General features: G+C 34.7%; 2 protein-coding genes across 3 annotated transcripts; both read left to right on the top strand.

The window, feature by feature from the left end:
- The first annotated feature begins 475 nt into the window (after positions 1-475).
- Positions 476-3,817, top strand: LOC107604790 (ferredoxin--NADP reductase, root isozyme, chloroplastic). Of its 2 annotated transcripts, none has more exons than XM_021104747.2 (5): positions 476-760; positions 1,066-1,122; positions 1,490-1,818; positions 1,948-2,171; positions 3,091-3,817. In XM_021104747.2, the coding sequence occupies exons 1-5, from the start codon at positions 737-739 to the stop codon at positions 3,588-3,590; spliced, it is 1,134 nt and encodes a 377-aa protein (XP_020960406.1). In that variant the 5' UTR covers positions 476-736; the 3' UTR covers positions 3,591-3,817. The 2 variants fall into 2 exon arrangements, with proteins under 2 accessions (XP_020960406.1, XP_088347763.1); XM_088491637.1 differs by having other exon boundaries at positions 586-760; positions 1,063-1,122.
- A 5,925-nt stretch (positions 3,818-9,742) lies between these two features.
- On the top strand, positions 9,743-10,438 carry LOC148562526 (uncharacterized). The gene has a single exon (XM_088490905.1). The coding sequence runs from the start codon at positions 9,743-9,745 to the stop codon at positions 10,436-10,438; it is 696 nt and encodes a 231-aa protein (XP_088347031.1).
- The last annotated feature ends 9,502 nt before the right edge of the window (positions 10,439-19,940 follow it).

Genomic DNA, 19,940 nt, shown 5'->3' with positions numbered 1-19,940 from the left:
GTATCGGGCGGCATCTGCCGTACACGCTCCGGAAGCCATGTCAGCTTCAGGGAGAAAGACTCCTTCCTCTGTGCGCCCTGCTAGTGGACTACAGGAGGCCTAGCACCGAGTAGCTTTTTAACCAACTTCCAGGCCCCGGTCCCGTACCATGTGTTAAAGTCACGAAAGCAACCACGCACGAGTTCTCCATTAGCGCACAGCCCAAGGTGATATACAACATCATGTAGAGTGATTATTCACTTGCCCCACGGCAAGTAGAAGGTGAGTCTCTGGACACCAACGCTCAAATATAAAACCGTTTAATAAGAGAAGTAGAAAAAAAAAATTTTGTTTGAATCAGTGTAAAAATCGAAAACCAAATCAAATCAATCAAATTTTAGTTGATTTGGTTTGGTTGATTTCACAAGAAGAACCGGTCCAATTTTTAGAATATTGATTCCTAGTTTATGGTTCCTACAGCCTACTGTTTACCCTCACAAAAGGGTGGGAGTGACACTCTGAGGAGCCAAAAATGTGACGAAGCAACGACTTCTCCCATTCTCGAAAGGATCACGAAACCCAACTTTACTTTACAAGTTCAAATTTGATTAATCTTAGATAATACACTCATCTACCACTTTTCATTGTTCAAATCTAATCAAATATTTATTTATTATTAAATCCCTTTTCCTTTCTCCAATCACTTCCTGTTGCTGCTGAGATTACTGGTCCTATATTTGTTGTTGTTGATCTTGTGATGGCTCATTTGATTGCGTCACAGGTAATGAATTCACTAACCAATTACCTTCGTTTTCTCCATCTTAGGCAAAAGGGTCACTCCAAATGGAATCAAAATTTGATTTTGACCGTTTTCTCTTTTATATTTACTTTTGCTACCTGGTTTGAGCTGTGGGTGAATACAACTAACTTTGTAGACTATCGAAGTTTGGAAATTTGAGCTGAAGTAGGCCATTTTAAAAGGAAACTAAGGATTTTTTACCATATGTTTAACTTTGTTGTTTATTAATTTTGTCTTTCATAGTTGAACAAAAGTTCTGAATTGTTTTTTGCCACTGATTTTAGCAGGTAGCTGTGGCTGTTCCTCTTGGCAACGATTTGTCTCTCAAAAGAACTGCGCTTAAGGTTTGATATTTCTTATGATCCTTATTATTTTTCTGGCCTTTGACTTTTGGAAACACTTATTATATTTACGTGCCTTTAGTTTGTTTTAAAAGTTCCTTACATATGTGAGATTTCGCTTTGATTAGTGATGATTTTAGAAGCTCATGGCAGAACAATTATAGAAATGAATATTTTTAATGTATTACTTTGTCCAAATAAACATATACTTTAAAACGAAGAAGCAAGTTTGATTTTTGAAACCAATGGGTAATGACATTGCAGTTGTTAGAGTGATAAATTATGTTGGCTTTATTTTGTTTGAAACTTACTTTTGTCATTTTAGATATACAATTTATGTTTCTAAAGAAAATCAGCTCTTGATTTGCAGGTATCTAACTTAAACTTCCAGGATAAATCATGGGCACTGGTCTTAACTTTCGACCTGAAAGCAAACAACTCTCAACTAAGAAGTCGGCATGTGACATGCATGTCGGTGCAACAAGCTAGTGTACCCAAAGTTACAGTCTCCCCTTTAGAATTGGAAGATGCTAATGAACCTCCATTGAATATATACAAGCCTAAAGAGCCATACACAGCAACTATTGTTTCCGTTGAGAGACTCGTTGGCCCAAAGGCTCCTGGTGAAACATGTCATATTGTGATTGATCATGGTGGCAATGTTCCCTACTGGGAAGGACAGAGTTATGGTGTCATTCCACTGTAAGCAGTATCATTGAGTTATTTTTCTGTTGACAGTCCACAATGCTTGAATTTTGGCATGTAAAATGGACATCTTAAAAGATTTAGAATGATTTGGTACTAATGAATAGAATTTACACATGGGTGGCAAGGAGAAAATCCGAAGAAACCTGGAAGTTCCCATAATGTTCGGCTATATTCAATTGCTTCGACGAGGTATGGAGACAATTTTGATGGTAAAACCGCCAGCTTGTGTGTGCGTCGTGCCGTTTATTATGATTCTGAGACTAGAAAGGAAGATCCATCTAAGCAAGGCGTTTGCAGCAACTTTTTGTGCAACTCCAAGCCTGGAGACAAAATTAAAATCACAGGTGGGAAAAATCTCTTCTTATTTTACAGATTCTCAGAACCAATTTGTATTGCAATAGCGTAACTCCTTCGTGTACCTTCCTCAATTGGGTGGATTTCAAATATCTTTATTATTAACGTGCATGTCTTAGTTGTAATATGTTATTCAATTTTTACCCTAGGTTGCCCTACTGATTTATGAGATAGATCTAATTGGAATCCTCTGAAAAAAATTCAGCAGCTTTGAGGGAAGAATAATCAACACTCTGAAGATATTGATAGGGCAAACCTAGATTCTGGGAATTCTAAGTAAAATTATAGTCACTACATGAAGAAACAAGTTTCAATAAATAATTGTTGACACATATTAACCCAAACCCATTAGAAATATTTGGGGATTACAAATATATCACTATAACTGGTGAAGCACATGTATGCTCTAACCATACTACCAATAAATAGAAGCTAAAAAATTAACACAAAGTTATAAAAGGTTCCTTCTTTTTATTTTTCATTCACAACTTCGATTTTCACCATCCACAATGGTGTTGACAGCTTTGCAAAGCTATAGCTTATCAAGGTAATTCACTAATTCGATAATATACACCTCACATTATGATGTTGGGACTTGTTTTACTAAATGTATGGCACTATTTGACTTCTGTTTGGTTGGTTGTTAATCAATTAGAAGTTATGAGTGTATATCATATAATGTTTTCAACTAACATGACAAACAATTATTTCATTAGGTATAGACTGAATATTTGGTATAGTCATGAAAGTTATTTTATAGGATGTATAACAGATTGGTAAGCTAAACTTAAGATGATTCCATTAGCCTATTGACTCATGAGTCACAATGCAATTGCAAATGTATGTGAAAACTTCTTGTTGATTGAGAATTGAAACTGAGAATTGAGTTATCTACATTGGTTTTTGCAGGGCCCTCTGGGAAGATCATGCTTTTGCCTGAAGATGATCCAAATGCTACACACATAATGATTGCAACTGGTACTGGTGTTGCTCCATTTAGAGGCTATCTGCGCCGAATGTTTATGGAGTTAGTTCCTAAATTCAAGTTTGGTGGACTAGCCTGGCTCTTCCTTGGTGTTGCCAATATCGATAGTCTTTTATATGATGACGAATTCACCAAATACCTTAAGGACTATCCGGACAACTTCCGCTATGACAAAGCTCTCAGCAGAGAGCAGAAGAATAGGAGCGGAGGCAAGATGTATGTTCAGGATAAGATCAAGGAATATAGCGATGAGATCTTCAAACTTCTCGACAATGGAGCTCACATTTACTTCTGTGGTCTAAAGGGGATGATGCCTGGAATCCAAGATACACTGAAGAAGGTTGCAGAGCAAAGAGGAGAAAATTGGGAAGAAAAACTTTCACAACTTAAGAAGAACAAACAATGGCATGTTGAAGTCTATTGATAATTCTGCAGCGCAGAATAATCACATGCTTGCATTTATTTACCTTAAGTCTCAGTTAGGTGTTTTAATTAAGGGTTGTTTTTGTTTTTATTAATAATCTTCATTAGATAGCTTGAGTGAACTGTACATTGTTATCTTGATGAATACAAATTTAAAGAACCAAGTAAAGGTGGCGGTAGAGACATGTTTTGACCATTTTGCAATAAAGATGCATCATAGTTAATTAATATGATGTTCAAGCATATTCAATGAATCATAGTATCAAGAACTAGGCGATAACTCAATTGAATTGTAATAATACCATAGACGACAAAGGTGTTGTGTTGTATTTGTTTTTTCAAGTCTTTGCATGCCAGACAATAGTTGAATAGTGCAACCAGTAGACTTAGATTTGGATATGCAAATCATAGAACAAAATTTTAAATCTCTTTTACTTATGAGAGGATACATTAGTAGTGATTCAAATCTATATCATAGATTTATTTTGATCCGGGGCATCATGACATGGTTCTTTCTCTATACTTTCCAAAAAAATATGGACACATGTTGATGTGTTATACTCTATCAAGGTAAACAATGCCCGTAAACCCCGAAAATCAAAACAATACATTTACAAAGAAATTGACTTTCAAGAATCAAGCTCATAATAATGTACTTTTTTTTAATATGATTTTCAGTTTTGTGGATTGTGGTAAGTTAAGCATTGGAATGACTTTTTATTATTATCTACAACTTTTCATTAGTAAATACAAGGCTAAAAAGATGCCAAAAAGGACTTGACTTTATTATCCATGGTAACGAAAAATAGCAAATAAAATAAAAAAAAAACAATAAAATAAAAAAAAACAAAAATAATGAAGGTAAAAAAGACAAGAGAGACCGCGGTGATAAAAACTATTGACTAACAACAATGTCAACAAAAACACAAGGCAGACACAAAGAAACAATCAAACATATAGATTTGTATACGTATAATTTCAAAAATCTGTTTTTTTTTTTAAACAAAAAAGTTAGATTTTCATTGCAACAAGAATAAAAATAACGACACAATTAGAAGGAGTAACGTGGCAAAACTTCACTTTCTAATAGTTTGGTATCTATTTTTATATAATGTAAAACTATAAATAGATTTATGTATCTTGTAATCAATTTTAAAATAATGTAACAATTTTAAAAATATTAGACAATTATTACTATATAAAACAAGAATTTAATTTTTATTCAACTGTGCGTGTAAAAGAATTTTGCACAAATAATTAATTATGTATTATCGTATTAAGAAAAATAACTAATTTTTAAATTTATTATTTAAAAAATAATTTACAAATATGAACACAAATAATTAATTATGTATTATCGTATTAAGAAAAATAACTAATTTTTAAATTTATTATTTAAAAAATAATTTACAAATATGAATTTAATTGAATGACTATATAAGATTTGTTATATAGATAATGCAAAAAAAAAAAAAAAAAAAAACTCATAAAACAATATTATATAGTTTTATTTCTTTAGCTTCTCAGGGATCCAAATTTAGTTTGATCAAAATGTCATGATAACCCATGGAGGTGGAAGCTTCTGCATGTTTTTTGGCCCTCAAATTGGCACGCTCCTGATAATGTATGTAATCTTGTTGTCCATTTAGATGTTCAATGATAATACAAACTTTCTTTTAAAAAATATTAGAAGCGAGAAAATTGCCGTCTGATGAATTTTGGAATTTTTTTACTTCTCTACTAAGTCCGGCAACGTGTCGTCACTGAAGAAGTTTAATTATTAGAGTTAATAGTCAAAATCATCTCTGAAAGATATTTCGATTTTCATTTTGGTCCTCGAAAGACAAAATTAATTGAAATCGTCCCTGAAAGATATACGACTTGGTCACATTAGTCCTTCCGTCAGTTGGATGATGACGTGTTACGTTAAGTGCCACGTGGCATGATAACGACGTGGTGGGTTAATACCACGTATCACAAGATGATTGGTTGACGTGTGAGATCAGTGACACCTGGCACGCCACGTGTCATATCAGTAACACGTGGCATGTCACGTGTCAGTTGACATGTAAAAAAGTTATTTAGAATCAAAATAGCTCTTGAAAGTTAAGACGTAAGTCATTTTCATCCCTAAAATTTTAAAAATTAATCAAATTAGTCCTTATATAATTTATTTTTATTTTTTCTTGATAATATTAAATTTAAAATATTTTTTGATACTACTAATTTTAATAGAAATGTAATTGACAAACAAAAAATTAGTAATTGTATCTTTTCTTAAAAATTTTTTCAATAAAATTATCTCTCTCCTTTAATTCTTTTCAAAATCTCTTATTTTTTCTATTCTAAAACTTTTTTCTTATATTATTACATTTTGCTGGAATATATATATATATATATATATATATATATATATATATATATATATACTCAAAATCAAAATTTATGTATGTTAACCTAAACAAAGTTATACCACTATTTTTTTCTACTACATCTTTTTTTTTTTATTACGGTATTACTTACATATAGGATGTAATGGTAGTGATATTAAAAGAAAAATTATATAATCTATCTCAAACATATGAAACACACAAAAATTTATTATGATCTTTGCATGTAGTACGCTTAAGAAGCAATTCGTTTAGCATATATAATAATAATAATAATAATAATAATAATAATAATTAAGCAACAAATTTTTAATAGTTTGCAAAGTTTGAAATTGAAGCAAAATTTGTGGATCTTCTTGAATTTTGACTTTTAATATCACTACCATTACATTCTATATGTAAGTAATACCGTAATGAAAAAAAAAAGATGTACTAGAAAAAAATAGTGGTATAACTTTGTTTAGGTTAACATATATAAATTTTGATTTTGAGCATATAACTTTGTTTAGGTTAACAAATATATACATTTTTATTTTGAGTATATATATATTCTAGCAAAATGTAATAATGTAAGAAAAAGATTTTAGAATAGAAAAGAATAAGAGAGATTTTGAGAAGAATTAAAGGAGAGAAATAATTTTATTGAAAATATTTTTAAGAAGAAAAGATACAACTACTAATATTTTGTTTGTCAATTACATTTCTATTAAAATTAGTAGTATCAAAAATTATTTCAAATTTAATATTATCAAGAAAAAATAAAAAAATTATATAAGAACTAATTTGATTAATTATTAAAATTTTAGGGATGAAAATGTAATTGACTAATTTGGTGTTCTAGGTTCGATTTAGCTTGCGGAGCTTACTAGGTTTGAGTTGCTACGCGTGTGGGAGCGATAAGGATTCCCTAAACTTTAATTCAATTTTGATTCCATTAAGTAAAATCTGAATTTGGAATATATATGTGTATTAGGTATGAATTAAGTTCATATACATGCATTGGAATTGAAAAGTGAGTATTTGGAGGCTTGTTGGTGATTGAAGCTTAGATTGTGACTGGTTTCTTTGAGCTTGAGGGGCTTAGTTCTAACTTGTGAGGCTGCCTTGAATTGAATAAAGTGATCGGCCAAGGTATGGTTTAAGTTTCGCGCGTTTAACATTTAAGGTGTTGTGAAAACTTAGGCTAGAGAACCATATGTTAAGTTGAAATGGTTAAATGCATTAAATGATTAGCTTTGTGGAGATATTGGATAAATTTATGGTTGTACTTGTATTGGAATTTATGAGCATAAGTTGTTGAGATTATTGAATATGTGTTCTTGAAATTGAGCTAGTGTTGGAATTTATGAGCATGAGTTGTTGGTATTGAATATGTGTTCTTGAAATTATTAATGAAGGGTTGATGATGATGTTGATATATGTTAATGGAATTTGGTTGATATATGTTAATAAAAGGTTGATATATGTGTTGAAGGGTTAATATATGTGAATGGTTGATATATGTTAATGAAGGGTTGCTCATATATGTAATATATGTTGATATATATTGGTGGTTATGGCTTGTTGAATTAGTTAAAGATAATTTAGGAGTGGTTGTTAATGAAATGGGCTTGATATGTTATGAGTATGCAGGTTTTATGAATGAGGAATATGAATTTGGTGAAAATGAGGTTTGGAAGTAATTTGGTAAAAAGTGGGTTTTGATGAACTTTGGAAGTCCATAACTTGCTTCTCAAATTTTGGATGGAAATGTGATTTGTTTCAAATGAAAGGCGGTTTTGCAAACTTTTGAACGATATATATTTTGTGAAAAACGGAATTTTGTAGAGAAAGTTATGAATGATTGAAATTTAGGGTGAAAACTGTGTTTACAGTATACCAAAACTGGGTTTTAGCAACTTTCTGGGAATTCTGCCATTTTTTTGGAAAAACGTACATCCACGCGTACGCGTGGCCCATGCGTACACGTGGCGTGGCATTTTAAACGACGTATGCGCGAGTAGCCATGCGTGCACGTGAGAAGCCAATGTGCATGATCTCGCGTACACGTGACGTACTATTCTCACCACGCCACGCGCACGCGTGACTTCTGCTTGCTGCAAAACTGGATTTTTGGTGTTTTAAACCAGAGTTTCACTTCTAAACCTTCATTTTCCTTCCTTTTAGACTTAAGGTATAGTGCTAAGTCCAGTAGCTAGTTGAAACTAGGAAAATAAGATAACTTGGGGATGAAGTAAGAGGTAAAATGATGAGTTATATGAAGGAGATGAGAATGTTAAATGAAGTTTAATGCCATGGCTTGATAAATGATTATATATTGATTATGAAAATGATATGGCTTATGAATAATGATATCGGAGATACGAGTTTTCCTGGGTAAGAACCGTGGCATGCCACCACATGTTCCAAGTCGAAACTTGATACTCTGTTGACCTTACGTCGTAAGAGTGACCGGGCACGTATAAATTCCCGGGTATGGATAGCCCCCATTGAGTGATTTGAATGATAAATGAATGTGAAATCTATGCATAGACTCATGGGGATGCACGACGGGGGACAGTCTAAGGTTTTTGGACTTGTTGGGTTGGCTGGATAACCGACAGATGAGCCTCATCAGCCATAGGATATGCATACATCATGTGCATTTGTTTGTTTTGATTGCTCTGCATTTCCTGGGTTTGCCTAATATATACCTCCTACTACCTGTTATACTTGCTACTTGCACTATCTGCTTATTACTTGTGCGTGAACTTGTTTGGTTGCTTGTCTCTGCTGAATTATGGATTATGGAGGGACGGAAGAAAGGGTGAAGTGGGTTGGTGTTATGTTAGGTTTAAAATTGAGTAAGTTTAGGAAGGTCTAGATTTTCTACCCCTATTTATGGCTTCTATTTAGTAATTAAGTTTTACAATTGTACGACGGAGTTCTAAGATTGCCTCTAGCATTCCCAGGACCTTATTTATTATACGTGTGGCACCTTTACCATATTGAAAACCTCCGGTTCTCATCCCATACTGTATTGTTGTTTTCAGATGCAAGTCGAGAGGCTCCTCGCTAGGCGTCTGGATCTTTGAAGCGGAGTAGTCCTTGGGTTATTTTGGGTTTTATGATTGTATATATATATATGTACCTATGTACTTAGCTTACTCTCCAAGAAACTTGATTATTTTATTCCTCATAGAGGTTACAGCAGAGCTAGGGTCCTATTTCTGTATTTTGGATACTTATATATATATGTAAATATCCTCCGGCCAGCCTTGGCTTCGCAGGCTGAGTCAGGAGCTAGTTATGTTGTTTTCTTGACTTTCCTTTACTCTCTTGCTTATCTTTATCATTACCTTTCAAGTTTCTTAGCACGCAAGTAATTCTATTCCTCGAGCGTTGCACTTTTCATTTTGCGAATTTGTTTTACCCGTTTTTCAAGGCTTCTAGTATATTATCTTTTCCACTATTATATGTATATATTTTACTTTGTAGAGGTCCGTAACACCACACTACCTCTGTTCTACGACTTAAGCGTAAAACTCTGTGTAGTAGGGTGTTGCATTTTGGTATCAGAGCGGTTCGTTCCTGTGAAGCCTAAGGGACGGACTGACTATGCTTCTGGGCATACTCTGGGTGTCTGTACATGCTATTTAGGGTATCTAACTGATATATGTGGCATGAATGCTCATGAGCTTGCATTTGGGACTTTGAAATTCTGGACTTGAGATATTAAGATTGATCACCTTGATATTACTTGTTTGGTATGAACAGGAACCAAATGGCATCTCGTGGGCGCGGTCGTGAGTGCAATCGAGGTCGAGGACGGAGAGTTCATGAGGTAACCATACTGGTAGATAGTTTGACCGATATCGTGACCGCAATGACGAGTATTGTCGCTGCCATTGGTGCTGTTGCTTCTGCGACCATCCGAGTGATGGATGGGATGGAACCACAAGTTGAAACTGGCAATGATGGTGGTAATGAATATGAAGGTGGACATAATGTTCCGAATACAGGAGTTTCAGTGGGTTATCCGGAGCAAGTTAACACGGGTCAGGCAATGGGGGAGAGCTCAAGGAGGACTAAGGTCGCAAGGAATAATCGCCAGGAACCCTTCACAAAGAAAAAGGGACATATTACACCTAGGAGTCAAAATTTCAAAAAGAATAATTTTGCCACTTCACATTCCCAGCGCTGGAACAATGACCGAAGGAACAACAACCGTCCGAATCCAAACTCAGAAGGGCAAACTAGTACTCAACCGGATGACTTAAGGTGCCCAAGATGCAAGAAGTACCATCCAAACAGACTATGCAGGGTCGGATTAGGCGTATGTTACAAGTGCGGGAAGTCGGGACATATAGCTCGAGACTGCCCACACAGGAAACGTCGGGATGCAGTCAAAATTGATTCTCAGACCCGAGGTAACCATGAACTAGCAGTTGAGTTTGTTTGCTACCTTGCATATCATTGATATGTAATATCCATTTGTGAAGCATGACAAGTTTTGATGATTGTGGAGTCTGAGCCGATAGTTAGTCGAAGACTATTAGTTGTCGAGATAGAGTGATACTTAGCTAACTTAGAGGAGTGGCTAGGTTCTTGATAGATAAGAACCAGAATGATGTAGTGGAAGCAGTGTGGATTATACCTAAGAAATTGGAATTGTCGAGAGCTATGAGGAGTTGCCGTTTGAAATCCAGTGACGTTATGACCTCGAGAAAGAGGAACAGAGCGGATTCAACCTTTAGTTGCTAATGGATTAAGAGACGAGTCAAGGTGAGACCAAATTCCTATATGAGAGAGAGTTTTCGAGACCATTCTTAAAGATGTGCCAGGATTTCCACCTTAGAGAGAACGTGAGTTTGAGATAGACTTAGTGCCGAAAGCCAGATCAGAGTTGATTGTACCACAAGTGAAGACATCATTATAATCAGTAGAACTCAGGACCGAGTTGAAGGGAGTATTGGAAGGGAGAATCATTTAATTAAGTGTTTCTTTGCGAAAGCATGCCAACTAATCTTCACAACTTGATCTAATCTTTCTCTTATAGCTTATGTTGAAAACTCTATCTTGAATCTTCTCTTGTAAAAGTCTAATTCATCGTTCTTCTTATTTTATTCCTTACTCGTATAAAGTTTGTCTCTTTTGGAATAAGCCTGACTTCGCCCTAATATAATCATGTAATCCTGCAATCCTGGAAACCTGCGGTACGTGGAATTGCTCTCTTATGGAAACTCGCATTCCTTTAAAGCCAACTAGAATCTATTTAATTCGACCTGTCCTCTTCTTTCTATTCAAGCTTTGATTCAAACTTCTTCCCTGAGATGCAATTAGGTTTCCTTTCGTATGCATTCCATTAGTTATGTACAACTCCAGTTAACCGTATGCAGGACTTTCTTTTGAATTCTTGTGAACACTGTTCGTGCTACTCGTACGTCCCTTTGAACATAACATTTCTTTGAAAAATCAACTCGTACTGGATTCTGCGTCGCGCATAACTCTTAGATGCAACTATTAGAGTGTCAATCCTTTAGAGTAAGACTTTTGAACACGAAAATGAACCAGCGACATTACTAGGGATCTTAGAGCCTTAATCCTCGCCGATCGTATCGCTAGTGACTAAATAGATGCAACGAGGTGCACCGTATGAATAAAATATCAGGATACGATGGAAACCTTCAAACCATAAAAAGAAGATTGATCTTTATGCCAATGCTTGTATCACTTGAGCCTAATGAATCGTTTAGGGAATTGCTACGATGCATTATTGGAGGACTTAAGATGCGTGCTGAAGCGACATCGTGAGATCGTAGTAGACGCCCTAAGCAAGAAGTTTCTAAGGGATTCTTGAACGTTAATTCAAAGGAGAATATGTTAGAAGAGTTAAAGTTCTAAGTTGGAGAGTGAGAGTGTGGTTGGAAGTGTCGGACTAAATCCATTGCCAGTTTACAACATAGTAACGATGAGATACGGGACGCGTAACGAAACAATAAGGAGCCGCCAAAGATATCAAAGTCTGGTAAACAAAAGGGAATTAAGAAGAGGTTTATATGCCTAATGCAAATGCCGAAATAGAAATCATAGAATCAAGGACTTAGGGAGTGCAGTACTGGTAATAAGGAGCTACTAAGAGTATTGAAGCCTGTTGAATCAAGAAGATACCAAGAGAGAGTTATGTGTCCAAAATCAGAAGTTGGGACGAGAAATTATTGTCCAAAACTTACGAGAAAGGATTTTTGAATTTACCTTGGAACTGCCAAGGCGTACCATGAATCAAAGAAGATGTTTTTGGGTAATCAGAAATAAAGAATAAAGTGGCAATGCATGTGATGCCGTGTTGACGCAAGAGAAAGTAAAGGGGGACCACCAGAAATCATTTGGAATGCGGCAACCATTGAAGGTTCTACATCGGAAGTAAGGAAGAGTAATTATCAGTTTCGTAATAGACTGTCGAGCACTAGAATAGAAGATGGAGATTTACAGAGCGCTAAATGCTCCTGTATTGATAAAAACTAGAGCATCGAATACCTTAGTTCCTGAATTTAATAGCCGAGACAACGGAGAAGAACTATGCAAATTCGAGTTAACAATCTCACTATGAAAAGCCGACAAAAGAATTACACAAACCAAGGATGTCCTGAACTCAAGAAGGTTACCTTAACAAGCTGGAATCAATGAGTGAGTCAAGATGAAGGGATTGAAACCAAAGTGTTTTAGGACCTGGGTTAATGGCAAGGATGGACTTTTTCGGATTCTGAAGAAAATTAGCCCAGTGGCATATCAGGTAACTCTACCCCCATATCTTCCAAACTGGTACTATGTAACACATCTCAGTTTTAGGAGTACACCTCTAATGTCAATCACGTATTAGAACTTGAACTAGTGCAACTGAGGAAGTACCTAACGCTTCGAGTAACCTCGATTAGGATATATAATAAGATAACATTGCCAAGTAGCTAGGTAGAGTAGAAGTTACGTTAGTAGAAGATGCAAAAAATGGAACTAGAAGTGGGAAATACACTTAAGAACTCAAATCGGACAGGTGGAAGGACTAGCCAGACCTCCTTTCAGATAATTGAATCTGAATTTTGAGGGCAAAATTCCTAATTAGGTGGGTAGGATTTAAACCCCATAAAACTAGCAAATAGTTAGTCAATAAATTAAATTATAATAAAGCAAATTGAAAATGTGAATTTTATATTAAATTAGGATAGAGCTCATCAAAACAAAAATTTTGATACTAATTTCAAAGATTTTGGCCCAAGATTGGACCGAATGAGCCAAACCGGTTGAACCGGATCCAAAAATGGGCCCAAGCCCAACAAGCAGCCCATTAATTAAGAAGAGAAAACCCTCTTCTCCTCCTTCATTCAGCACAACGCTGAAAGCATGCCATGGTGAAAGGGGAAAGAAACATAACCTAACGCCACCATCAATCCACCGTAACTTCCTCATCTGGGCTCCGATTGCTGTACCATTTGCGACCACACGTCCGGTGGATCGAGCTCTACATTTCTATAAGATCAATTTCACCATTAAGCTCCATTTTAGTTTCAGAATTGCTATCCCCTTTTCTATTCTTGAAATTGAAACCCTATAGTAGGATTCTGCCAATTTGGTGTTCTAGGTTCGATTTAGCTTGTGGAGCTTACTGGGTTTGAGTTGCTACGCGTGTGGGAGCGATAAGGATTCCCTAAACTTTAATTCAATTTTGATTCCATTAAGTAAAATCTGAATTTGGAATATATATGTGTATTAGGTATGAATTAAGTTCATATACATGCATTGGAATTGAAAAGTGAGTATTTGGAGGCTTGTTGGTGATTGAAGCTTAGATTGTGACTGGTTTCTTTGAGCTTGAGGGGCTTAGTTCTAACTTGTGAGGCTGCCTTGAATTGAATAAAGTGATCGGCCAAGGTATGGTTTAAGTTTCGCGCGTTTAACATTTAAGGTGTTGTGAAAACTTAGGCTAGAGAACCATATGTTAAGTTGAAATGGTTAAATGCATTAAATGATTAGCTTTGTGGAGATATTGGATAAATTTATGGTTGTACTTGTATTGGAATTTATGAGCATAAGTTGTTGAGATTATTGAATATGTGTTCTTGAAATTGAGCTAGTGTTGGAATTTATGAGCATGAGTTGTTGGTATTGAATATGTGTTCTTGAAATTATTAATGAAGGGTTGATGATGATGTTGATATATGTTAATGGAATTTGGTTGATATATGTTAATAAAAGGTTGATATATGTGTTGAAGGGTTAATATATGTGAAGGGTTGATATATGTTAATGAAGGGTTGCTCATATATGTAATATATGTTGATATATATTGGTGGTTATGGCTTGTTGAATTAGTTAAAGGTAATTTAGGAGTGGTTGTTAATGAAATGGGCTTGATATGTTATGAGTATGTAGGTTTTATGAATGAGGAATATGAATTTGGTGAAAATGAGGTTTGGAAGTAATTTGGTAAAAAGTGGGTTTTGATGAACTTTGGAAGTCCATAACTTGCTCCTCAAATTTTGGATGGAAATGTGATTTGTTTCAAATGAAAGGCGGTTTTGCAAACTTTTGAACAATATATATTTTGTGAAAAATATAATTTTGTAGAGAAAGTTATGAACGATTGAAATTTAGGGTGAAAACTATGTTTACAGGATACCAAAACTGGGTTTTAGCAGCTTTTTGGGAATTCTGCCATTTTTTTGGAAAAACATACATCCACGCGTACGCATGACTCACACGTACGCGTGACATACTATTCTCACCACGCGTGCGCGTGGCCCACGCGAACGCGTGACTTCTGCTTGCTGCAAAACTGGATTTTTGGTGTTTTAAACCAGAGTTTCACTTCTAAACCTCCATTTTCCTTCCTTTTAGACTTAAGGTATAGTACTAAGTCCAGTAGCTAGTTGAAGCTAGGAAAATAAGATTTCTTGGGGATGAGGTAAGAGGTAAAATGATGAGTTATATGAAGGAGATGAGAATGTTAAATGAAGTTTAATGCCATGGCTTGATAAATGATTATATATTGATTATGAAAATGATATGGCTTATGAATAATGATATCGGAGATACAAGTTTTTCTGGGTAAGAACCGTGGCTTGCGACCACGTGTTCCAGGTCGAAACTCGGTACTCTGTTGACCTTACGTCGTAAGGGTGACTAGGCACGTATAAATTCCCGGGTGAGTGATTTGAATGATAAATGAATGTGAAATCTATGGATAGACTCATGGGGATGCGCGACGGGGGACAGTCTAAGGTTTTTGGACTTGTCGGGTTGGCTGAATAACCGACAGATGAGCCTCATCAGCCATAGGATAGGTATACATCATGTGCATTTGTTTGTTTTGATTGCTATGCATTTCCTGGATTTGCCTAATTGAATATATACATCCTGCTACCTGTTATACTTGCTACTTGCACCATCTGCTTATTACTTGTGTGTGAACTTGTTTGGTTGCTTGTCTTTGCTGAATTATGGATGACGGAGGGACGGAGGAAAGGGTGAAGTGGGTTGGTGTTATGTTAGGTTTAAAATTGAGTAAGTTTAGGAAGGTCTAGATTACCTACCCCTATTTATGGCTTCTGTTTAGTAATTAAGTTTTACAATTGTACGACGGAGTTCTAGGATTACCTCTAGCATTTTCAGGACCTTATTTATTATATGCGTGGGCACCTTTACCATGCTGAGAACTGGGTTATTTTAAGTTTTATGATTGTATATATATGTACCTATGTACTTAGCTTATTCTCCAAGAAACTTGATTATTTTGTTCCTCATAGAGGTTACAGCAGAGCTAGGGTCCTATTTCTGTATTTTGGGTATTTTGGATACTTATGTATATATATATATAAATATCCTCCGGCCAGCCTTGGCTTCGCATGCTGAGTCAGGAGCTAGTTATGTTGTTTTCTTGGCTTTCCTTTACTCTCTTGCTTATCTTTATCATTACCTTTTAGGTTTCTTAGCACGCAAGTAATTCTATTCCTCGCGCATTGCGCTTTTCATTTTGCAAATTTGTTTTACCCATTTTTCAAGGCTCCTAGTATATTATCTTTTCCACTATTATTGTATATATTTTACTTTGTAGAGGTCCATAACACCACACTACCTCTGTTCTACGACTTAAGCGTAAAACTCTGTCTAATAGGGTGTTACATCAACTATGTATATATCTTGAGACAAATTAAACCAACTTTTCTATCATCACTATCACTGCAATTTAAAATGGACAACTTTAAAAAATGAAACACAAAAGAATTGAAAATCGACGAAGAGAGTTTGTACGTACTCTATCAACTAAACTAAATAAATAACTATCATCAATAAAGTTGATTTGCAATTGGTGCCAATTATTGATATGAATTAGAAAGAACTTGTACATGTATTTTGTCCGATGATTAGGCAATTTTTGAACTAAATATTTGGTTTCTTGAGTATTTTGTGACAGTGTAAATTATGTGTGACAAATTGCCATTCATTCTTTTGCTTAGTGTTTGTTAATGCAGGATTTCTAACAATAGAAACCAAAGAACTAAATAACACTAATATGTGCAACCACAATAACAGCAATGAAATCAAAGGAGGATTAGGTTGTGATACACAGATCAGTATCACTAATCAAATATTCAAAGAGCAATAAAAAGAAAAGAGAAGCAAGGTAATGAAGGAAACTATAAAGGGGTGGCAAAGAATGAAGAGGTTATTATTATGGCCATCAACAGATAAAATGGTTTACTATCTAATAAACCAAAGAGTATGCCTAATAAAATTCCACGAAGTATTAAACATTATTCATTTAGACAGTAATACAGCATTATATGTTAACAATCTGGTACCTTTAATATTCTTTGCCTTTTGAGCTGATAACCCAGTATTGTAAGCATAAAAGGTGCCATCAAGATCTGCAAACATCAAAAGAAATATATAAAAAAATATTTTTTGAAATAAGAATTTATAAAAGTAGAGCGCTAGATCACTAAATTTCTACTATAAGACCACTTTCACTCCAACTTGCAGGATCAGACACCACCATAAGCAGTACCTTTCAACAACATAATCTACTTCTCTACTCTTCAACAATATTGGAAGTAACTCAACAATAGGAAATGGTGTTGAAGATCACTATGTCTCACCTGTTGAATTAGTTCTCTTCTCTAAAGCTTTGTTCCAACATCAAAGAAATACTAACTGCACTTCTAGCTGCACATCAACAGATATACCCGAGTATTCAAAGATTGAAAATAACTGTGCAAATATAGAAATATAGAAAAATTAATAAAAAACAAAAGAAAAAAGCATACATATAATCAGAAGCAAAGCATGAATGGTGGTGCAAGTGCTGAGGCAAAGGCAAAGTACTCTAAATTTGTGGAAGTTGATCATAGCAAACCTGTAAATAGATATTAAAATTGCCAAACCTCCTAAGCCACTCAATTTCAAAGGACAAATAGTAATTGAAACATATTTTTTTACCATATCAAATTTTAATAGATAAAAGCAAAGGAAACAAACAGCGACATCAATTTCAAAATTTTGAGCCTGGATACATTTCTAGATTAATTGGTAATCCAAACCAAATATGCATCAGATGAAATGCCACAAGAATAAAAAATTATAAAAGTAAGTGTTGATGGGGAGTAAAATATTACCTTCCATGCTCTGCCATTCTTCCATATAGCACTATGGCTCCTAGAAATAGAGTATGCTCCTCCTATGTCCATGTTCTCTTTGCTTTGAATTTACATGTGGTTTTCTTGTCTGCAATTTGAATTCGAACGAAAGAAGGTGGTTATGAGAGAAAGATTCAAGTGAGAGACATAATTAGAATTGGATGTGTCCTAAACTCTTCAATAAAATCAATAAATGAAGCCAAGAAGCTAACAATTATTCCTTTAAAGACAAAATTGTTTTATTATATACTAATAATTTGCACCTTGGAGACATCTCTGTCTAAGCTCCTGATAGTGTTGGAAAGAAAAGCATTCTCTTTCACCAAGTAGAACATTTGTCTAAAGCCCAATTTGTCTACTTGACGTTCCAAGATTCAAAATGTACAAAAATAAATACGCATCTAAATATTTAAAAAAAAAGGCTTCAATTTTCTCATTAAATTCCAAACTAAAAAGAATAGAATGGGTATGAGTATACATACAATTCTAGTAAAAGAATATTGTAGTAAGTGTGTTTGATTGTGTAACTACTGAATGTTATACATCTACAAATCAATGCTTTCAATGGCATCCTATAAAGCCTCGAATCTTTCAATAGCCGATTTTCAAACTGTATTTATACCATTTCTGGAAGAAATAAATAAATAATACATTCTTTAGCCAAAAATAATTTCTCAAAGAAAAAGAATACCTATTGAGGGTCCATTCTTCTTCCACCTTTGGCAGACTCTTTTTCCCTTCTGCAAGAAGAAGCAGCTGAACTAAGCATTGCTATTAAAATGTTTCCTTTTTCTTTACTCTGAAAAATAAAGAAAAAACATTTATAACAGCAAAACACAAATTTCTGGAACTCTGTTCTATGCTTTGTTTGTTGCTATGAACACCAAAACATGAAGTTTAATAAGAACATAAATACAGTTTAATAAGAATACATGTAAATAAACACTGTTAAAAAACGTAAAAACTTAAAAAATTAAAAAAGACCTGTTTTCAATTAAATACTCCTTGAGGCCAAAAATGAAAGCTAACAGTTCAGGGGAAAATAAGGCTACAGTTGGTGAGAGAAAGTGGAAAAGTGGACATCGTTGATGAGCTCTTTAATGGGGCTCTTTTATCTCCTTGAGTGCCAGTGCTGATGACGAACCTTGCGGGTTTTCCGGCTAGCTTCTGCTCCTTCCACGGCGACGACATTTACAACTTCTAGCTCTATTCTGATGAGTGAATGCCCAGCCGTCTCTGGTGACTTGAAACACAATTTTCAGTTGGTGAGATGAAGATAAAATGAAAAAGACGATCAGAGAAGAGAGAAAAAGGAGAAAGAGTGTCGAAAGAAGAGAATGATTTTGATTTTTGTGGGTGAAGGAGAGAGAAACCCAAAATTAGATAGAAAAAAGGATTGCCATCGATCCCGCTCAAATTATTGCAGTACGCTCCATTACCCTTCCATCGTTTTGGGATTGCTGATACTCTAACATGCGTTAAACACAATGGATAAGAAGGTACCTTAGAATTTGGGGGAAAATTGCTGCTTCTTTTCCTTTTCTCCATCAGGGACAATGACTTCTCAATCCATTATTAACCCCAATCATCCAATCAGAAGTTAGCATTTCCGTTTTCTTCCCCTAGATGGTCGTTTTGGAATTGCTGCGAGAATGACGCTCTTCAACTCACTGGGCAAAGATCTCCCCCGATAACACAAATTGAAATACAATTGTTTTCACGCGTCGAGCCCATGGAGGCGGAATCGGGGACACACTTTGGGTTGAGAGAAAATTCGCAAATCCTTTTCTTCTCTATTTTAGTTTTAGAAAAAGCAGGAACAGAAATTTTGGCCAGATGTCGATGGATTGGGTAGTAGCCTACTGTTGGGACTACCCAACTTTATAATAATAAATAGATAGATTATAAGAACTTTTTGAAAACATTTGATCCATAGAAACTAATTATAAAATATTTTTTTGTAATTTTTATTTTGTTATTAATGATTATTTTTTCATATTTTATTTGTTTATTACAGGAAAGAGTTAAGAGTTAGTATAAAAAGAGCTTGATATAAATTAGATTATAGACGAAGAATTTGATACTAATTAACTTGTTAAGTATTTATACAATTAGTGAATTACTTTAACTTACTTTGATGTATTTACAAGGGATCACTAATAAAATTTTATTTTATAAATGTTATTATTGCTTCTTTTCAACGAATCAAAATAGTTTGTAATTGTATTTTTATTCTTACTTATCGTAAAGTTTAAATCATGTTTACCATAACAGCCTTAAATCGAAAAATAA

This window comes from Arachis ipaensis, chromosome B6, assembly GCF_059453495.1.
Source record: "Arachis ipaensis isolate K30076 ecotype BB chromosome B6, ASM5945349v1, whole genome shotgun sequence".
Classification (NCBI taxonomy): Eukaryota; Viridiplantae; Streptophyta; class Magnoliopsida; order Fabales; family Fabaceae; genus Arachis; species Arachis ipaensis.
The sequence above is the reverse complement of the archived record's forward strand: the minus strand, read 5'-3'. Positions and strand labels throughout refer to the sequence as shown.

Excerpts from the sequence above, each read along its gene's own strand:
- LOC107604790 (XM_088491637.1), top strand. The coding sequence starts at position 737 with ATGGCTCATTTGATTGCGTCACAG. Across the intron at positions 761-1,062 it reads CTCATTTGATTGCGTCACAG|CAGGTAGCTGTGGCTGTTCC; the intron begins GTAATGAATTCA and ends CACTGATTTTAG. Across the intron at positions 2,172-3,090 it reads AGACAAAATTAAAATCACAG|GGCCCTCTGGGAAGATCATG; the intron begins GTGGGAAAAATC and ends TGGTTTTTGCAG.
- LOC148562526 (XM_088490905.1), top strand. The coding sequence starts at position 9,743 with ATGGCATCTCGTGGGCGCGGTCGTGAGTGCAATCGAGGTCGAGGACGG.